This window comes from Budorcas taxicolor, chromosome 2 (assembly GCF_023091745.1).
Source record: "Budorcas taxicolor isolate Tak-1 chromosome 2, Takin1.1, whole genome shotgun sequence".
Lineage (NCBI taxonomy): Eukaryota > Metazoa > Chordata > Mammalia > Artiodactyla > Bovidae > Budorcas > Budorcas taxicolor.
In genome coordinates, this window is record NC_068911.1 from 29,753,410 (window position 1) to 29,773,790 (window position 20,381).

General features: G+C 39.3%; 1 protein-coding gene across 2 annotated transcripts in view; it reads right to left on the reverse strand.

Moving 5' to 3' along the window:
- The window catches only part of MRTFB (myocardin related transcription factor B), a 291,820-nt gene that overhangs the window by 20,825 nt on the left and 250,614 nt on the right, over positions 1-20,381 (reverse strand). For both annotated transcript variants that reach the window (XM_052635937.1, XM_052635938.1), the window contains 2 exons: positions 6,256-6,390; positions 4,081-4,328 (listed from right to left, as the gene is read on the reverse strand). In XM_052635937.1, the coding sequence (XP_052491897.1) occupies positions 4,081-4,328; positions 6,256-6,390 (383 nt within the window). The remainder of the gene's footprint in view (positions 1-4,080; positions 4,329-6,255; positions 6,391-20,381) is intronic.

Genomic DNA, 20,381 nt, shown 5'->3' on the forward strand with positions numbered 1-20,381 from the left:
ACCACAGCAAAACAGCACTGCACACCCAGCAGAGCTGCCGCTGTAATATGTGAGACTGACACCACCAAGTACTTGGAACCACCACAACCCTCATACACAACTGGCAGAAGCAGAGTCAGTGCAACTGCTTTGGACCATGGTTTCACAGTATCTACTAAAGAAACATCATACCCATCCGATCCAACAACTCCATTTCTAGATCAACACCTGACAGAGACACACGTATGTGAACCAAGAGATGCAGGTCAGGAGATTTACTATGGCATTATTCATCAGAGCCCCAGTCCCATCGAGAGGATGCTGGGTGGATGAACTATGAAGTAGACAACAGTAAGAATGAACTGCTGCTGTGTGCATGAATAAAGATATGACTCACAGACATGCTGAGCAGAACTAAGCCATGGATTCAATCCGGGAAGTCACTAAGCGGGGATGTGAGCCAATGACAATGGAGCTGACAGTGTTCCTCTTCTTGAGGTAAACACTGCACTTACTTTGGCTTCGGTTTTCACTTATAATTTATGGACTTCTCTAACTTATACTACATTTTTAAAAGCTTATTTAAAAAGTGTTGGTGAATCTGTTGTACTTTTGTACTAATTCCCCTAAACTTTTCATGTTGAAGCCAGGTCCTTCCGATGCCTTCTGGCTGTGATACGCTTGGCAACAATGGCATTTTCTTTTCTGGCTGGTTGATAACTCATTAGAGAAAGGTGCATGTGGTCACTGACACTGTACAACCAATTCCATTGCAGCCTCAGGCTTAACTGTCAGTATAAGCTTTGGTACTGAAGCTTGGTACCAAAGAGACGTTGAATTCCGTGTCCTGAAACAGGAATCTGTGGTGACGGTGCCTCTGGGGTGAGGTCCACGGCTGGATGAACTTTCTCAAGTGGGTTTTAAGAAGCCTGTGTTTGAAGCCAGTGCTGGCCTTGTCAACAGCTAACTCTTGACTTGCATGTGAGGTTTTTTAAACCTGCCTGAATTATGATGAAATTAAGTACCTGAAGTATTTGAAATGAACTATTTTGAAGTTTGGATGAAATGACAAATATTTAAAAATATATCACTATTCTTTCAAAGAGTCAACTTTTAAAAACCGTATTTTCGAGTTATGAAATCATTTAAATCACTGTTTCTCAGCCTTATGTTCATTACTGTCCCCAAGAAAAGCTCTTTAGATAACTTTTCTAATCACTCTGAAATTTTAATACCATAGATGTACTACATTCTCGTTCATGTACATAGGTCTGTGCTTTATTACATAAAAACTGTAAAACTGCCTCCAACTTTTGCTCCTTCGTGAATGATGTCTTCTCCTTGAGAATGCATAATTTAAATTTTTAAAAATTAATTTATCTTTGGCTGTGCTGGGTCTTCAGTGATGCACATGTGCTTCCTCTAGTTGAAAGTGGGGGCTACTTTCTAGTTGCAGAGTGGGGGCTTCTCCCTGAGGTAGCTTTTCTTGTTGCAGAGCACAAGCCCAAAAGCAAGTGGGCTCAGTAGTTGTGGCGCACAGGCTAGTTGCCCCACGGCATGTGAGATCGCAATTCCCAGACAGGGATCGAACCTGCGTCCCCTGCACTGGCAGGTGGATTCTTAACCACTGGACCACTGGGGCAGTCCCCATGGTTTAATTATTTTATTCATGCTGAGATTCTATAATACTCATTAATATGATTAACAGTATAGTGTTTAATTCAATTTTTAAAATAACAAAAATAAATTGTGTTTTTTTCCCCAAATCAAGAGGGGGAAAAGAGAGAGGAGGGGGGTGGATACCTGATGAATGTAATCACTGCGTAGCTGAGGATCCTGAGGTCCAGACACCTGCTGGGACCCTTCCCTTCTGTCAGTAAGTGGCCACGTGGTAACTAAAGCCCCATGTCTCCAGGCTCCTGCTCCTCCCAAGATACCGAAGGGCTTTGTTATCAGTAAAGTTCCACCACTGTGGGCCCTACACAACTCCCACATTTGGTTTCTTATATTGAATTTTGGTAAAAGGAAACAATGTGTTTGAAAACAACATCTCCATTCTTAGGATCTGGAGATTACACAAAGCTGGTGTTCCATTTCCGCCCGTGAAATAAACACAGAAATGACAGCTCCTTCCTCCTGAGTTCTTGGGTCTTTTTGGATGACGCTTTCTTGGGGCAGGTGGCTTGGTGACTTCAGTGGCAGGAGTGTTTGAGGAGGGGGGAACTAAAGCCTTCATGGAAAGACAAAGAACTTTTGCGTTTGGGTGCCCCCCAACCCCCACCAGACGTTTTCTTCCCATCTGCAAAGCTGGCCCCACACAATTTCTTACATTACAGAAAGGATTATTTCATGGCTAGACACCCCCTTTCGCTGGTTCCTCAGTTACCAGTTTCCTCATCAGGGCTCAGGGGCAGTCCTGTCGGCCCCTGTGAGAGTCGCTGTGAGGAGGGTGCTCCTGAGCACGCGGCCGGGGCGCCGAGAGCACCCCTGCTGTCCTCCTCCCTCATGGGGTCCTGCGGCGGCGGGGCGGGGGCCGCCTCCCCGGGCCTGGATGAAGCTGTAAAGCAGCAGTGCTTTTTATCTTTGATGCTCGTCCAGTTCTCTGGCCTTCCCTGGGTCCCTTCCAATGTCAACAGCTCTCTCGGGCCTGCCTCCTCTTAAAATAAAAACATGCTACACACACTCTTTTCTTCCCTCATCCCTGTTGCCCTGATGTTTCAGATTCAAGCACTTCACGGGAAGGTCTGAATGACTAATAGGTCTAATCTTCCTCAAGATATTTGGGTCTTCAAAGAAAAAAGCGAATTGATAATTCTTAGCATATGAGGAGATTATTTCTTACAGAGAAGCTTTTTAGCAAGCCTTAATCCTTTTCTACTCCTAGAAATTACGGGCTCTCCATGGAGGAAGGCTTAGCCTACGTGTAGAAAACATAGGCTTCTATAGATCACGTGATCATAAATTGAGTGGTTGGATCAGAGTATAATTTTTTCCTTGTCATGAGATTTTGGATCTTCTTCTAGAATTTCTTTTCTCGAGTTGACTGTAAGTAATTCCTTTTTTCTGAAAAGTGAATGAAATGAAGGACAGAGACTTTGTATTTTTATCTGTTTTCCAGAACAGTGTTCTGAAGATATGTAACTGTGATTTCCTCTAGTACATAATCAAAATTAGCTGTGGGTGTCCTGCTGTGAGAATTCAGTTTCAGAAATCATCAGAACTCACTCCCTCTGTCCTTCCTGCTTGAGCTCAAACTCTGGACACATGTTCCCTCTTCATAGTTGTTGGTCACTGAGACCTTTTATCATCTTTTGGGACTCCTGCCACCTGTTCCTGCCTTCCCATTCTCAGTGTCCCTTCTGATTCTTGTATCTGGTTTATTGCCAAGCTTCTAACTGGCTTTCCTACTTCCAGACTCCCCTCCAACACTGGCGTCAGACTTTTCCTTCTTGCATTTTGATTTTGTCATCATGGTCCTCTGAAACATCCACCATATCAAGATTAAAGTCTTCCCAACTTCACGTTTCTCTAGACATTGGCTCTGCTCAAATCTGTCTTCTGCTTTAAAAATTAGTCATATTCTTTACTCAGACCATTTTTCTCACCATGCAATATAAACAGGCATTGTTTGCTCTAACTTCCTCTGTATTTGTACTCAGATCATTCCTCTTGGTTTGGAAGGGTCCTTCCCAAGTTTCAGGCCCTTCCCCTCCTGCCTTTTCCATAAAACTTTCCTCGGCCGCTCCAGCATTTATGCTCAACTGTCTTTTTTTTTTAATTTAAAGTGCTCATACCAGGTTTACACTTCTTTTGCTTTTCTCATAGCATCTAATATTATTCAAGTAAATAAACAGGCAAATCTTCCCTGGATGAGTAACTGTGAAAAGTTGTTTCTAACTTGAAAAGTTCAGAACCTGTTACGGAGCACAAAAAGTGAACTGGAATGCAGACTTTTCTCACTGTGTGGACTTCTGATACTATGAGCTTTGATGACAAGAGAATGAAAATAATCGCTGAGCACAAATAAATCATAGCACTCCACCTTCAGACACTAAGGGTTGCTCATAAAAACCACAGTAAACCCAGTTTACGAAGCCGTACTTGAGTGGCGCAGGCAGGATGGTCTGGTAGTTGTAGTGCTGCTGCTGCTGGCTCAGGATCTGCAGCTGCAGGAAGAGCTGCTGCTGCTGGAGCAGCCGGGCGTAGTTGGAGTCCATCTGCGGCTCATTCCTCTCCCCTTTCTGATCTGGCGGAATGTACTGGTGGTACTTCAGCTTCTTCACCCGGGGCTTGGGGTCTTTGCACTTTTTGCTACGGTGTTTGTCATTTGGATTCTTGGGATGGCTTTGCTATTTTCGAGAAAAAGACAGAACATTTTAAGAGAAAGCAGTCTATTCTACTGTGTGCATATCTGATCTGAAAAGAAAAAGTAACACACCTTGAAAATCGGGATCGCCTCTCTGGAAAGCAATGCACTAAACACATTTCAGGAGCTGTGAGAACGTTTGTGTGCTCCCTGTAACCAAAAATCTTGCTCCTAAGAACTTACTTCTTCTGCTGCATTGTTCCCTTAGACTAAGGGCAAGATGCTCAGTTCAGCATCATCTAAGCAAGTTCAACAAACATTTACTTTGGGTCCTGTGTAGACACTGCTGAGTGCTTACATATTACTATCTCCTTGTGAAAAAACAGGCTTCACGCTAAACATACAATAGGGAAATGATTAAGTGTATTTCACTTAATCACAAATAACTTAAATCTTTTATATTCTGCAAATATTTTATGATCATTAAAATCTATGGTGAATACATAAAAGCAGAAAAATGCTTCTAATTGAGAATAAAGCAGAATATAAAGCTACGAATTTCTATGGAAAATACAAAAAATGCTGAGTGATGTAAATATGAATTTAAAACCTTTTTTCTAAAATATTACATTTTTATTTTGAAAAATGGGGTGTGAGACCCTGTCTTATGGTTAAGAATCAGATGTCTCTTCTGGGTTTTCATCTCCTTCATTTATAAGTTATCAGATCAGTTTCTACTTTTTAATGTTCATATTGTAAGATAAATTCATCTTTTAAAAAAATGGTCCACAACAACACAAAACAGCAAGGTACAGGAAACTGTTTCTAAGATGCTTTAGGTATAAAGACACTATGGGAATTGTGGGACAAGGATGGAAGAGCTGATTTTACTGGCACAGTTGCACAGACACACTCTGGAATTTGTGGCTCCAATACTAAGTGATGGAATAGGGTGAAATCTACTGATCTGTGCCCTGAAGGCACGGACACCTGGCCACACTGATGAACCAGCCTGGAGTAGCAACAGCCTTCTCGCCTTCTCTCCAGGAAGGTGGTGAAGGACAAACACAGGTCCTGGGGACAGAGGGGAGTGAGGAACACGCCCAGGCTAACTACCTCCAAGGAGGAGCACTGCAGCTAAGTAAGAAGGAAGGACAAAGGCCAGACAGGGATTCAGAGACAGGGTCCTGACTTTGTTATAGCCTCCTTTCTTTGGGCCTTGGTATCCTCACCTGAAAGGTGCTGAGAGGCTTAGCTAGCTCTCCGAGGTCCTTTTTTAGTTCTAAAAGTTTGGGATCTGTGTTCTGCTTGTTTTGGCAAAAGCCACATCTGAAATGATTAAACTATTCCTCAGGTTATAAGTCCCCCTCCTTTATCTAGCAGTTCTAAATCCACATTAAAAAACTATTTTGACCAAGTAAAATGCAAGGAACAGTGCCATAAATCCGCAGCTTCTCTGAAGAACAAACTGAGCTGTATCAGGCCAAATCTACTAAACAAACAAACAAAAAAACCAACGTATTTTCTTCTTGAAAACCTTTAACCTGTCACATACTATATCTCCAATACTGCTGAATTTGACTTTGTGTATAAAAGTTCGAAATCACATTACCATTATAGACATTTGTGTGTGAGATTCATGAATCCCAAGTGCTAAAGTCTCTCTCTCTTCCCTATGAGTTACTGGCCTGGGTGGAAGCTGAACTGGGAACTGTTGATGAAATGATTTCTAAACTCTTTCTGCGCTGCTGCAGTCATTTTATACAGACTGAATTTTGTGCTGTTCTTCTGTGACCATCAAACGAGAGGTCATTTGTTGAACGTGGTGGTTTCAGTTATGAAGCCTGGGGTAAGCAAGTCCTTCTGAGGTTTTGTTTTCAAGCCTTGACTAAAAGGCAGGCTGTGCTCAGGGCTAGAGGCCACAGTTGAAGGTAAAGTCACTGAGGGTTGCATGCATGTAGGGTACCTACCTTCACCAGTGCTGGCCCGGGCTTTGCTGAGGACGTGGTGCTTGGGGGGAGGACGGGTGCTGTGGACCGTGGTGGGGGCTGATCTGCAGTAGGAGTTTTCAAGAATTCAGGAACTGCTGGGGACACTGGAGTAAACTGGTGGAAAAGGCAGAAAGGAGACAAGTCTGTGAAATCATTAACAGTGAAAACAGAAAATCTAGAAAAGAAACAGAAGAAAAATATAGTATTATGTCTGAGACCTAGACGGTGGAATAACTTGCTTTACATCCACTGAGCCAACGATTTAGTCTTTGCCCTGACGGCAACGAGAAGCTAAAGCTAAAAAAGGCTGGATTCACAAAACTCTAGCGTTTTCTCAGAACTATGGTCAGAACCGCCCTTTTTTGGCCAGAAAGAAAGTCCAAGACTCATAAAAATGATCAAAACAGGACACAGTACTCAAAAGGCTTTTTTGCCCTATAGATCACACTGATCTGGGCTAATTCAGACTGGCCCATGACTCCCCTCGATCTCACCCCAGGTCCACTGTCAGGTAGCCTCTGGTAAGAAAGCTTCCACTTCTGGTAGGTCAGATCCATGCACGTGTCCATAAAGGTGCTCTACAGCTTCTGTTCCCATTTCCAAACCTGATTAGTGCTCTTGTTAACCACTGCCCCCCAGTTCTTGCAACAGAAGAAAGTCTGAAGAATATATTCTAATAGGACTGACCTGTGCATTGACAGTCCCCTCACACTTAGAGCAAGAAGTGAATTTGTTGACTAGGCCAAATTCAGCAATTACTGAATCTCAATTTGGGGTCATATATTAATAAAGGAAGCATCAACAGCCCCCCAAAACTATTCCCACTAGCAATCTTCTGTAAGTACAGTGTAAGTATTCATTTACTGGAAAGAGAGAGTACTGTTATAATAAATCAGTTAAATGTTGCATATTGATTACTACTTGGACCTTGCCTTATCTTAAGAGAAAAATGTCTTTATCATTTCTGTTTCCCCGAACAACTCTCAAATTCATTACAATAATCAAAATCAGTTCTCTTGTTGAAGTATTTGGGTTTAAAAATAGCAAACTGTATTTTCCCTCCTTAAAATAAATGACCTGAAAACTCAGAGGGCTATTAGCTGCAAGAAATATGAAGTTTCACACATACTGTCTCATCTGGTCTGAAGTTGCTAAGTCATGTCTGACTCTTTGCAGTCCCATGGACTGTGTAGCCCGCTAGGCTCTTCTGTCCATGGAATTCTCTAGACAGGAATACTAGAGTGGGTTGCCGTTCCCTTCTTCAGGGGATCTTCCCAACCCAGGGATCACACCCAAGTCTCCTGCGTCTTCTGCACTGCAGGCAGATTCTTTGCTGTCTGGTACATACTAGTTACTCAATATTATTTGTTTAATGGGTGAATGGAAATTCCTGGTGGCGTTACCCATGCTGGGTCACTCCAGGCCCGATGAGCCTGGGAGATGTGGGTGGGTGCAGTCAGGTGTCCATGCCCATGTTACTTCTCTCCCTGAACTGTGTTTTCACTCTGTCATTGATTTATGTTTTTAAGTAACTATTAGTTAACAGTAAGTGTTGATGATACAAAAGACTTGACTTTTTAAAGGGGGACACACTCAATTTCATTTTCAAACAGAAATGAAGGGACCCCTCCATGAGTCTTGACACCTATGTTCCAGGGTGACTTCTGTCCCCAAAGAGCCCTGAGACACTGGCTCCTCAGTGAACCTCTGACGTGCAGTGAATGATGATGACCTGCTGATCCCTGCTTTAAAGGGTGTGGCTTTATGTCACCTATTTCTCTGTCACGTACTTTTTTGTTATTTTGGAAATGTGAATACTTATCTGTGGGTCAGTTTTCACATAGGGGAAGAACATTTTTTGGGTATTAAATAATTGGCATATGAAGCAGAACCAGATATTTGAATTTTGAAATATATATATATATATTTCCTTGCAGATAATTGTACTAACCTAGCAGGCTATTTTACCAGTCTAGCCCCTATTGACTGATATGACAGTAATGATTTATTAGAGAGCAGTCTTAATAAATGTGGTATCAACTGTAATATTAATGAAAATGTATGGCCTCTATTTCTAGACCTTGTCTGATTGACTTCCGCCTTAACGCTCCCATCTTTTAGCTTTTTTGGCATTTTAGTTTGATTCTGCTATCTAGAAAACCACAGACTCCCTCCCGCATAACTCAACTGAGATAAACTGATTGTTAATTTTACCTAATGGGAAGATAAATTCTGGTTAAAAATGGAGAAATATCTAAATGCTTCTTTACACATTGCTGGTCTTTTTTATGTGCCTTAGGAAGACCTCCACCCCCCCCCCCCCCACTCTTCCATCATATATCTAGATGTTGAAATTCCAGTGGCTAGAATTACCCCAAAAGTCTCAATATTATTATTTTTGAAATGAAAGTGTTCCAAAAAGGACTAAAACAATATCCAAGGCATAGAGGATGCCACACTTATTTTGTTCCACAGTAAATTGAGCAATATGTTAAAATCTTAATGCTTCATTGACATCAAGATCTAAATTCACCTTATAGACTTTTAAAAATTTAATCTCAAAATGATTGAGAATCTTTTCTCCAAAAAAAAAGTTGCAAACTTTGCTTTGTTTTACTGGATCTGATACACTGTTCTTTTCACAACTTCTGGTCTCATGACAATGCTTGTCATTTTGACATGAAATATAAGGAAAACATTTATTTTTTAATGATGGATATTTACACTTTACATAAAACTGAAAAGAAAGCACTTCAAATATTAAAGACTGGAGAAAGAAATGGCAACCCACTCCAGTATTCTTGCCTGGAAAATCCCATGGACGGAGAAGCCTGGTGGGCTACAGTCCATGGGGTCGCAAAGAGTTGGACACGACTGAGCGATTTCACTTTCTTTCTCATATTAGAAATCATTATAGAAAAGTTTGCTACAAAAGAAAAAAGTAAGTTCAGAGCAAGTGTTTAAGCTGATTAGAGTCTTATAATGTTTCAGGTATCTGCACTGGCTCATTCTGAAAAGACGATACACTTGCCAAAGACCAATCCTTCATCTCTGTTAAGTTCCTTTTTCATTAGAATTTCCTTATATAATCTGGAGGGATAGAAACTAGATATTTAAAAACAAAAGCATTTTGTACTGTAGACTTTAAATCTACAATAAATGTGTTTTCAACTTAGGATGTAGCAGAGATCTTAAGATGGCAATATGCAAATAAGAGATTCAAGATGCAATTATTCTTTAAATATTTCCATATTCCAAGCCTCAGATAAAATGAGTCGAATACAAATAAAAAATATATGCTTTGTATATTTACCAGATGGATAGTTTATGTAAAATTCCAGCTTTGTTAAGACAGATCACCTAACAGTGACCCCTTGTTTCTGTATTACATAGCTGTAAGTTTAAGCATGTCATTTATAGAAAAAATAGCTCAACATTAAAGTCCACTGGCATGGTAGCTAGAGGACGTTCGGCTGGTGCTTGAACACCTGATAGTAGTGAGGACTGACATGCGTCACTCCTTTAAAAAAATCTATTATTTTTAAAAATGATGGTAAAATATATGTAAGATAAAATTTACCAATTAAACCATTTTAAAGTATATAACTGTATGTCATTAAATACATCCACATTGTTCTGCAACCATCACTACTATTCATTTTCAGAACTTTTTCATCATCCCTAACTGAAACTCTGTGCTCATTAAACAACAATATTCTATTCTCCCCTCTCCCCAGCAACCACCATCTACTTTCTATATGTATAAATTTAACTACATTTAGAGTGGAATCACACATCTTTCTTTTCGTGGATGGCTTATTTCACTTAGTATAGTGTCCTCAAGGTTAATCCATTTTGTAGCTTGTTTCAGAATTTCCTTCTTCTTTTTTAAAAATTTATTTATTTAATTGGAGGCTAATTACTTTACAGTTTTGTAGTGGTTCTTGCCATACATTGACATGAATCAGCCATGGAGAATTTCCTTCTTTTTAAGGCTGAGTAATACTCCACTGTAAGTATACCACATTTTGTTTATCCATTCATTTGTTGATGGACACATGGGTTACTTTTAATGCTGCTAGGAGCATGGGTGTACAAACTGATGTTCAAATCACTGCTTTAGTTCTTTTGGCAATATACCCATAAATGAAATTGCTGATAAGGTAATTCTATGTTTAACTTTTTGAGGAACTGCCATACCATTTTCTATACCAGTTTGCACCATTTATTTCACAATACCACCAACAGTGAACAAGGGTTCTAATTTTTCCACATCCTTGCTGACAACCTGTTAATTTTTGTTCATTTTGATATTTGCTATTCTAATGGTATGAGGTGATATCTCATTGTGGTTTTGATTTGCATCTCTAGTGATCAGTGTTGTTGAATATCATTTCATTTGTTTGTTGGTCTTTATATGTCCTCTTTGAAGAAATGTTTATGCCACGTCCTTTGCCCATTTAAAAATCAGTTTTTTTTTTCCTGTTATTTGTGAGAGTTCTTTATATATTCTGAATATTAGCCCCTTACTGGATACCTGATTTGCAGATTTTTTTTTTCTCTCATGCTGTGGGTTGCTTTTCACTTGTTGATAGTGTGCTTTGATGCAGGTTTTAATTTTGATGAAGCCTAATTATCTATTTTTTCTTTTGTTGCCTGGTGTCATATCTAAGAAATCATTGCCAAATTCAGTGTCATGAGGCTTTCCCCTATTTCTGCCCCCTCCTCAGAGATTTTAACAGTTCTAGCTCTTATGTTCAGGTCTTTGATCATTTTGAGTTAATCTTCATATATGGTGTTAGGTAAGGATCCAACTTCATTCTTTTGCATGTGGATATCCAGTTTTCTTAACACTGTTGAAAAGACTGTCCTGTTTCCTTGAGACTGGGTGACCTTGACACTTCATCTTAAAATCATTTGACCATATATGTGAAGACTTATTTCTGGGTTTTCGATTCTGTTCCATTGATTGGTCTATGTGTCTCTCTATGCCTAAACCACACTGTTCTGTGATTGAGATTTTGATAGGAATTGTACTGAATCCATAGATTGCTTTTTGGTAGTATTGGCATCAGCACAATGTTAAATTTTCTAATCCATGAGCGTGTCTTTACACTTGTGTGTTTGGTTGACTTTTTGCAGTGATTCTTTTCTCATTTCCTATAGATATACATCCTATAGATATTTCTTTTGTTGTTACCATGTGAATTACACATAACATCCTAAAGCTATGACATCTAACTTATATTGATACCAACTTCAGTTATATACAAGAACTACTTTTATAGCCATACCTCCCCACTTTATATTATTACTGTCACAAATTACATCATTATATATTATGCAGTTATTAACAGATTTATAATTTTTTGTGCATCTGTTGCTTAAATTGCTTAAATCCCATAGAAAATAAAAAGTGGAGTTATATACAGAAATTATAATACCATTCCTTATATTTGTCCATGTATTTACTTTTTACCAGAGAACTTAATGTTTCTGAATGGCTTTGAGTTAACTGTCTAGCATCTGTTCATTTCAACTTAAGGACTCTCTAGCATTTCTTATAGGGCAAGTCTAATGATAATGAACTCCTTTGATATTTGTCTGGCTTTGTTGTTTTAATTCCTTACTCAGCTATGAAGGACAATTTGGCTGATATAGAGTTCTTGGTTGACAAATTTTGTTTCAGCACTTAAATATATCATCCAAATATGTCTTCTGGCCTGCAGTCTTCTTCTGAGAAATCCACTTATATTTTTATTGGGGAATTTCCTCTTCTATGTGATAAGTGATTTTTCTTGCTGCTTTTAAGATTCTGCCTTTGACTTTTGATAGTTTGATTATATAATGTGTCTCAGTATGAATCTCTTTGGGTTTATTCTCTTTGGAGTTCATTGAGCTTCTTGGGTTCATATGTCCATTTCTTGCCTCAAATTTGCAGTTGTGGGCCACCATTCTTTAATTTCTCTGCCCCTTTTCTCTCTTCTCTTCTGGAACTCCCATAATGCCCCAACTGATTAGCTTGATGATATCTCACATGTCCCTTAGGCTCTGTTTACTTTTTTCATTCTCTTTATCCTTAGACTCCATAATTCCAAGTGATCTGTCTTCAAGTTTGCTGTCTGAGTCTGCTGTTGAACCCCTTTGATGGACTTTTCAGTTCAGTTAGTGTATTTTTCAGCTCCATGATTTTTTAAAACCAATTTTTCTTGATATTCTCATTTTGTTTATATATTGTTTCCCTGATTTCTTCCAGTTTATTGCTTGTGTTTTCCTTTAGCTTTTTGAGCATGTTTAAGACAGTTATTTAAAGTCTTTGTTTAGAAAGTCTGACATGTTTCTTCAGGGATAGTTTCTAGAGATTATTTTGTTGCTTTGAATGGGCTATATTTCCCTGTTGCTTTGTATGCCTGTTTTTTTTTTTCTTTTGGTTGTATCTTTGGTTTAAAATTGGGCATGTGAAAAAACATCCACCTCTCCCAGTCTTTCCAGACTGTTGTTGAAGACCTTCACTAATTTTATGGGCCTTGCATGTCTTCATTTCCTAGAGTCTCATCATGACTTCTCTGGACATGAAGAGTTCTATTGTATTCCCTCGGTTGGGAAGATCCCCTGGAGAAGGAAATGGCAACTCACTCCAGTATTTTTGCCTGGGAAATTACAAGGACAGAGGAGCCTAGTGGGCTCCTGTCCATGGGATCACAAAGAGTCTGGCAAGACTGAGCAGCTAACACTCTCACTGCATTCTCTCATCTGTGACCTGCCGCCTCCGGTGTCTGTGGGCCTGCGGTCCCTCTACAGTTGTCACGTGACAGTGGCTCCTGCCAGCCAGAGATCCAGACTACGCACTCACCCGGTCTGAGCCAAACAAGTCAGAAGCTGGTCCCTCAGCCAGCCCACAACAGGCCAGAATACTGCCAGCAAGTTCTGCTCTCCTCCTTCCATCCTGAGGGAGGGACCTGGGTATCGGGCCACTTCCTGTGTGCCATGCCAGGACTGGGAAAGGATGAGTGGAAACGCCATGGCAGGTCCTGTGGTTTGAATGTGGCTTTTTCTTACCAGGGTGTTTGGTTGATGTAGATCTGACTGGTTTCCAGAGCTCTATAAAATTACTTCAGCCTGAGGTTTACTTACTGCTTCTGTGAGAGAATGAGGGCCTGAACCGTCCTCTGTTGATGTGCATTATCTTTCATAGTGAGACAGTGGTAAGTATGCAAATAGGTGTGTAATAATCTCAATGTCAATCTATTCATTTAGTATTTCTGATTTTTTATACTTCAGTTATAATTAATACTATTAATGATTATAAAGTAAAACCACACAGCAGAAGAGTGATTAGTCAGAGGACCAACCATTCTAATCATTAATGAATTTGTTACTTTTGGTGGTAACTTCATAACAATTTCATATACTTTAGGATCAACTTTGGAAAACCTAGAGCCAATGTCCACTTTTTAAAAATACAGTCCTCTTTATAAAGTTGTCACATATTATTTATTATATTCTACAGAATCATGTGGAATGTCTATTACAAGTACTACTTTGAATTTGAAAATGAACACAGATCCTATCAGATCATACTTACAGTTAAACATCTGGGTGTTTATAATAAATGATTATTTAAATGATTTAAGAAATCACTGAGAGAAAAAAAGTCCTCCAATTAAAAGGACCAGTGTCACAGCTCCTGGTATACACATGTGGCTTGCTGTTCTTAATTTTCTACAGCTTTCCATTGTTCAAGAGTTGCCTCAGCGTAAAATAGAGCTCTGGTATGTGATGTGTCATTTATTAATATTTTGGCAAATTCCTTTCCAGATGTACTTTGATGAGAATTAAAAAGACAAAAGTCGAAGGAAAAGCAGTTTTAGTCTCTTTCCAGACCACACAGAAATACATATTTCAAAGAATTTACATTTTGAAGGAAGGATGTAGTAGTATATTGTTCACATTTGTGAGGTCACTAGCTTTTTAGCACTGGGATTGTAAAAGTGCCTGAAAAATGTTTTTTGTCTAGATGTTATCTGTTAAAAAAATTTTTTGGAGGAAATATTTCTTTTATTTGAATACTTTTCCTTTAGGACTTAAACTTCTGGTATCTATCTGTGTGTTCTGAAAAAGAATTAAGGAGACTATATGTCATGAGACATTTTGCAATAAAGCAAGGCATATAGAAATCTTGAGCCTAATTTTCTCTCAACTAATTATCCATAAGTATAACTTTTAAAGAACCTTAAGGAAACTCCCTGAATAAGTCTTGGATTTTATATGAAGCCAAGTAAGAAAACAATTGAACAGGAAAATTAGAAAAATGTGTTTAAGCCACAGAATTAAATGTGTAGCATAAAATGATGGTCAATCACCATATGAAAAAAACCTGGTTCATTGGTAAACAAGTGAAATCTATGTCAGAGCCACTTAAAAGTATGGTCTGAGGACCTCAGTTACCTGCCAGTGACAAGGACAGAAGTCTTAGGAAAGCTGATGTCACTACACTTTTACTTTATATTACAAAAGGATTAGTCCACAATACATTGGAAATTAAACTATATTAAAAAACAACCATATTATCCCTTCACTACAGGCAATTTGAGGACCACTGGTCTATAGTAACTAAATTCACCATCAAACTCCTATACTGAATTTCCTTTTTCTGAATTTCCATTTTAAAGATTAAAACCTCAGAATCTCAAAGAACATCCCAAACAAAATGAGGGCCTATCCCTGCTCTCTGGAAACTTGATAATGAGAAGCAATGTTCTCAGGTATTGGTCTGCATGCATGCAAAACTGCTTCAGTCGTGTCTGACTCTGCGACCCTAAGGACTGTAGCCTGAGAGGCTCCTCTGTGCATGGGATTCTCTAGGTAAGAATACTGGAATGGGTTGCCATTTCCTCCTACAGGGGATCTTCCTGACCCATGGATCAAACCCACACCTCTTACGTTGCAGATGTGGCAGGCGGGTTCTTTACCATTAGTGCCACCTGGGAAGTCCCTCAGGTATTGATACTTTCCCTTAAATTATAAATGTGACAGTAATTATATTTAGGAAGACTAATACATTTTACTTATATATCAAGTGAGATATTTGGACAAATTTTAAAAACATGAGATAACAGTGAAAATAAAGTACAGAATTTCCCAAAGTAAAACATAATTATCACTTCTAGACACAAAACCCACAGACTTTAAAGGCATCATAAAACTGCCCTCTGTAGTTGATTAAAAAGACAAAAACAAATATCTACAACATACTTACAATCCTACTTAAGGATTATCTCTCTCTGACATCAGTACAGTACAGTTAACATGGAGATGCTTATTTAATTACATGAATAAGAATAAAGTGTATAATATTAAGAATCTTTGTCAGAATCCTTACTTATAAATAGTAAAATACTGAAAGGGAATTTTATAAAGGACACACAATTTAAGAAGGTTTCAAGGTATACAGTATAGGAATTATGTAATGGGAAAGGTGCTGTAAGCCAGCCCTGATTTTAGGGTCTTTTACTTGAATGTATAAGTAGGAAACGTACCATTCTCTAAAGTGGGTCTTTTCCCAAAGGCACTAGTGACAAATAAAAAGCAGACAGAAGTGGCATTGGAGCAACACTAAAGAGTGTTATGAAAATTAAGTTCATGAATGACCTCAGGCTTCATGTGTGCTGAATACGGCAATAAATAGGCCGTATTTATTCTTCAAGAACCACGGTTGTTCTCCCTTCTGTTTTTCCTTCAAGGAATTCTGGAATGTCAGCCCACTGGTGGGACTGCCTCTGATCGAAGTTTCTCACTTATAAACTTACAGTTTCTTACAGGTGGAACCGTCAGGAAGCTGTTACCAGGCAGACAGCTGAGGTGACAGCAATTCTCTGTTACTAAAAGCTAAGACCATGCTAATAGCTGTCTGATGTCCTGACCTACTCAGACAGAAACAGAGAACAAACCACCCAAATGGGTAAGTAGAACTGTTTTCTAATGGTATTAACTTGCATATTTGACATTCTTTTTAGCCCTATTTTTAAAGCTCAAAACCAGGGTGCAGCCAGTATGTAAGAACAGTAGGGGCTGGTCACTGACCCTCATCTTTCTTCCAGGTCAGGTTCCAGTGAAGCTGAGGGGCCAGTCACACTTGTCCTGTAAACTCTGACAAGAGAGTATAAAGTGTAGCTCCTCCGACTATCTCTGATGGTTCCAAGTGGGAGACAAGCTAGCATCACGGGATGCAGTATGGGAGTCATACTGCTTCTACAAGCTGGCATCAGTCAGTGCTCATGGTGCTGAATTCAACTAAGCACTCTTTCTGTACCAGGCCCTCCCTGTGCTAGGTGTTAAAGATACACACCTCTATTTCAGATAATAGTGATAAATGCAGTAAAGAAGATAATGTTGAAACACACAGTCCCTAACAAATAGATATTCATGAATGAGAAGAAATGCTGTAAGAAAATAGCCAAACATTTTTAATCCCCAAACTTCCGTACTGCTCTGATCCGAGGCCTCCCCTGGTGAAAGGGTAAGGGCAGATGATTGCTAAATTCCTGTACAATTCAAAAATTCTATGATGCTTGGTTTTAGTAAGAACATTTTCTACTGAACTTGACCCATCACATTAAGTAGTTCAACAGTCTTGACTTTAAAAATAACTAAATACTATTAAAATTTCAGTAAGGGAAAAACATGATAAAGAGGAAAAACAAATTATGTGCATCATCAGAGTTCTTATAAAACTAAAAGAAACACAAACACTCACTGAGGAAATAAGAAATGTGAATTTCCAATGCAATTATTAAAAAATATTAGATTCTTTTGCATGCACTAGATTCAATACTCATATATAACCTGATGCATAGTAGGTGCTTGGTAAGTATTTGTTGAATAAATTCAGTATAACCAAAATCAAGCGGCCAAATAAAACATTCCAATCTCCAATGTGCAGAGTTTTAAGTAATGATATTACCTATTTGTGGTAAAGACATAGTCACCGTGGAACTGTTTCTTGGAAGGCAGTTGAAGAGCCTACCTTTTGCCTAACATAAGGTTTCAAATTCATTTAGTATCTAGTAATTATTCAAACAGATAATCAGACAAGTGCCCACTATGCATGTATTAAAAAACCAGGGTATAGTGAAAAACAGGATGCAACTCTAGGACTCCCCAGCTCAGTTGGTAAAGAATGTGCCTGCAGTGCAGGAGACTGGGGTTTGATCCCTGGGTTGGGATGATCCCCTGGAGAAGGGGATGCAACCCTCTCTAGTATTCTTGCCTGGAAAATCCCATGGACAGAGGAGCCTGATGGGCTATAGTCCATGAGATCCCACCAGTCAGGCATGAATTGGTGACTAAAACACCACTAACCAACAATAAGGAATTGGTTAATAGAGATACAGTGTATCAGTGCAGTTAAATACTAAGGTATACAAGCAAGGTACACATAAGGTTACCATGCTGCTGCTGCTGCTGCTGCTAAGTCGCTTCAGTCATGTCCGACTTTGTGAGACCCCATAGACAGCAGCCCACCAGGCTTCCCTGTTCCTGGGATTCTCCAGGCAAGAACACTGGAGTGGGTTGCCATTTCCTTCTCCAATGTGTGAAAGTGAAGATGCTCAGTCACGTCCGACTCTTAATGACCCCATGGACTGCAGCCTACCAGGCTCCTCCATCCATGGGATTTTCCAGACAAGAGTACTATGCCACAGCAATTCCACTCCAAGGTATATACCCAAGAGAAGTGAAAACATGTCCACATAAAAACTTGTCTACAAGTGTTCACAGCACCATTATTCATAAGAGCAAATGTCCACTAACTGATGAATAAACAAAATGTGGTATATCAACACAATGGAATATCACTCAGCCACAACAAGGGATGATGTACTGATACATGCTACAACATGGATGAACCTTAAAAACATTACACCTAAGCGAAAGAAGCCAATCACAAAAGATGATATATTGTATGATTCCAGAATTTATTAAAAAAAAAGTCTGGAATAGGTAAATCCAGACAGAAAGTATATTGATGGTGGCTTAGGGCCAAGTGGAGTGACTGCTGATATGTACGGGCTTCTTTTGGGAAAGATGAAAGTGTTCTGGAATCAGATAGATTTGTGCAACTCTCACACTGTGAATATACTAGTAAGCACTGAATTATACACTTTAAAAGGTTTAAAGTGTATAAGTCCCAGTGCCTTTTTTTTTTTAAACAGAAATAGAAAAATTCATCCTAACATTAACACGGAATATCAAGGGACCCCAAGTAGCCAAAACCATCTTGAAAAAGAAGAATAAAATTTGAAGATCTCACACTTCCTGATTTCAAAATTCACCGCGAAGCTCTAGTAATCAAAATAGTGTGATACTGACATAATGACAGAGATACAGGCCAATGCAAAAGAATAGAAAGCATGTAAATACGCTGTCTTATATATGACCAAATGATCTTTGACGACAGTGCCAAGACCATTTGGTGCGAATGGAACAATCTTTTCAACAAATGGTGTTGGGGAAAACAGGATATCCAGATGCAAAAGAATGAAGTTGGATCTTTATCTTATACACAAAAATGAAAATCGATTAAAGATCTAAATGTAAGACCCCCAAACTATGAAAATCTTAGAAGAAAACAGGATCCAATCAATCCAAAACAATCTAATTTATGACACCAAATTCTGGCAATGATTTCTTAGTCTGACACCAAAAACACAGGTCACATAACCAAAAATACACAAAGAGGACTAGATCAAACTTAAAAACGTCTGTTCATTAAAGGTTACTGTCAACAGCGTGAAAAGATGGGAGAAAGTATTTGCAAATCATATATCTGATAAGGGGTTAATATTGAGAACATATAAAGAACTCCTATAACTCTCAACAACAGAAAAGCAACCTGATTTTAAAGAGAACAAAGGATTTGAAAAGGGATTTCTCCAAAGATGATATACAAATGAGCAAAGGCATAGGAAAAGATGCTCAACATCACTAATAGTTGCTGCTGCTGCTGCTAAGTCGCTTCAGTCATGTCCGACTGTGCGACCCCAGAGGTGGCAGCCCATCAGGCTCCCCCATCCCTGGGATTCTCCAGGCAAGAACACTGGAGTGGGTTGCCATTTCTTTCTCCAATGCATGAAAGTGAAAAGTGAAAGTGAAGTCGCTCAGTCATGTCCAACCCTCAGCGACCCCATGGACTGCAGCCCACCAGGCTCCTCCGTCCATGGGAGTTTCCAGGCAAGAGTACTGGAGTGGGTTAGAGAAATGCAAATCAAAACCACAGTGAGACATCACAATCAATGGGCAGAAGACCTAAATAGACATTTCTCCAAAGATGACATACAGATGGCCAACAAATACATTAAAAGAGACTCAACATCACTAATGATCGGAGAAAAGCAAATCAAAACTAGAGTGAGGCTATTGCCTCACACGAGTCAGAATGGCCACTGTCAAAAAAATTTACAAATGATAAATGCTGAAGAGGATGTGGAGAAAGAGAACCCTCCTACACTGTTACTGATGCAGCCAATATGGAGAACAGTATGGAGGTTCTTTAAAAAACTAAAAATACAACTATCATATGACCCAGCAGTACCACTCCTGGGCATATACCCAGAGAACACCATAATTCAAAAAGCTATATGCACCCCAGTGTTCACTGCAGCAGTATTTACAATAGCCAGGACATGGAAGTCCCTAAATGTCCATCAGCAGAGAAATGGATGAAGATGTGGTACATATATACAACGGACATTAGTCAGCCATAAAAAGTCGCTCAGTCGTGTCCGACTCTTTGCGACCTCGTGGACTGTAGCCTATCAGGCTCCTCCGTCCATGGGATTTTCCAGGCAACAGTGCTGGAGTGGATTGCCATTTCCTTCTCCAGAGGGTCTTCCCAACCCAGGAATCGAACCTGGGTCTCCTGAATTGCAGGCAGATGCTTTACCATCTGAGCCACCAGGGAAGCCTTATTAGTCAGCCATAAAAAGGAACGAAATTGTGCCATTTGCAGAGACATGGATGAATCTAGAGGCTGTCATAAAGAGTGAAGCCAGAAAAACAAGTATTTTATATTAACACATATGCATAGAATCAAGAAAAAATGGTAG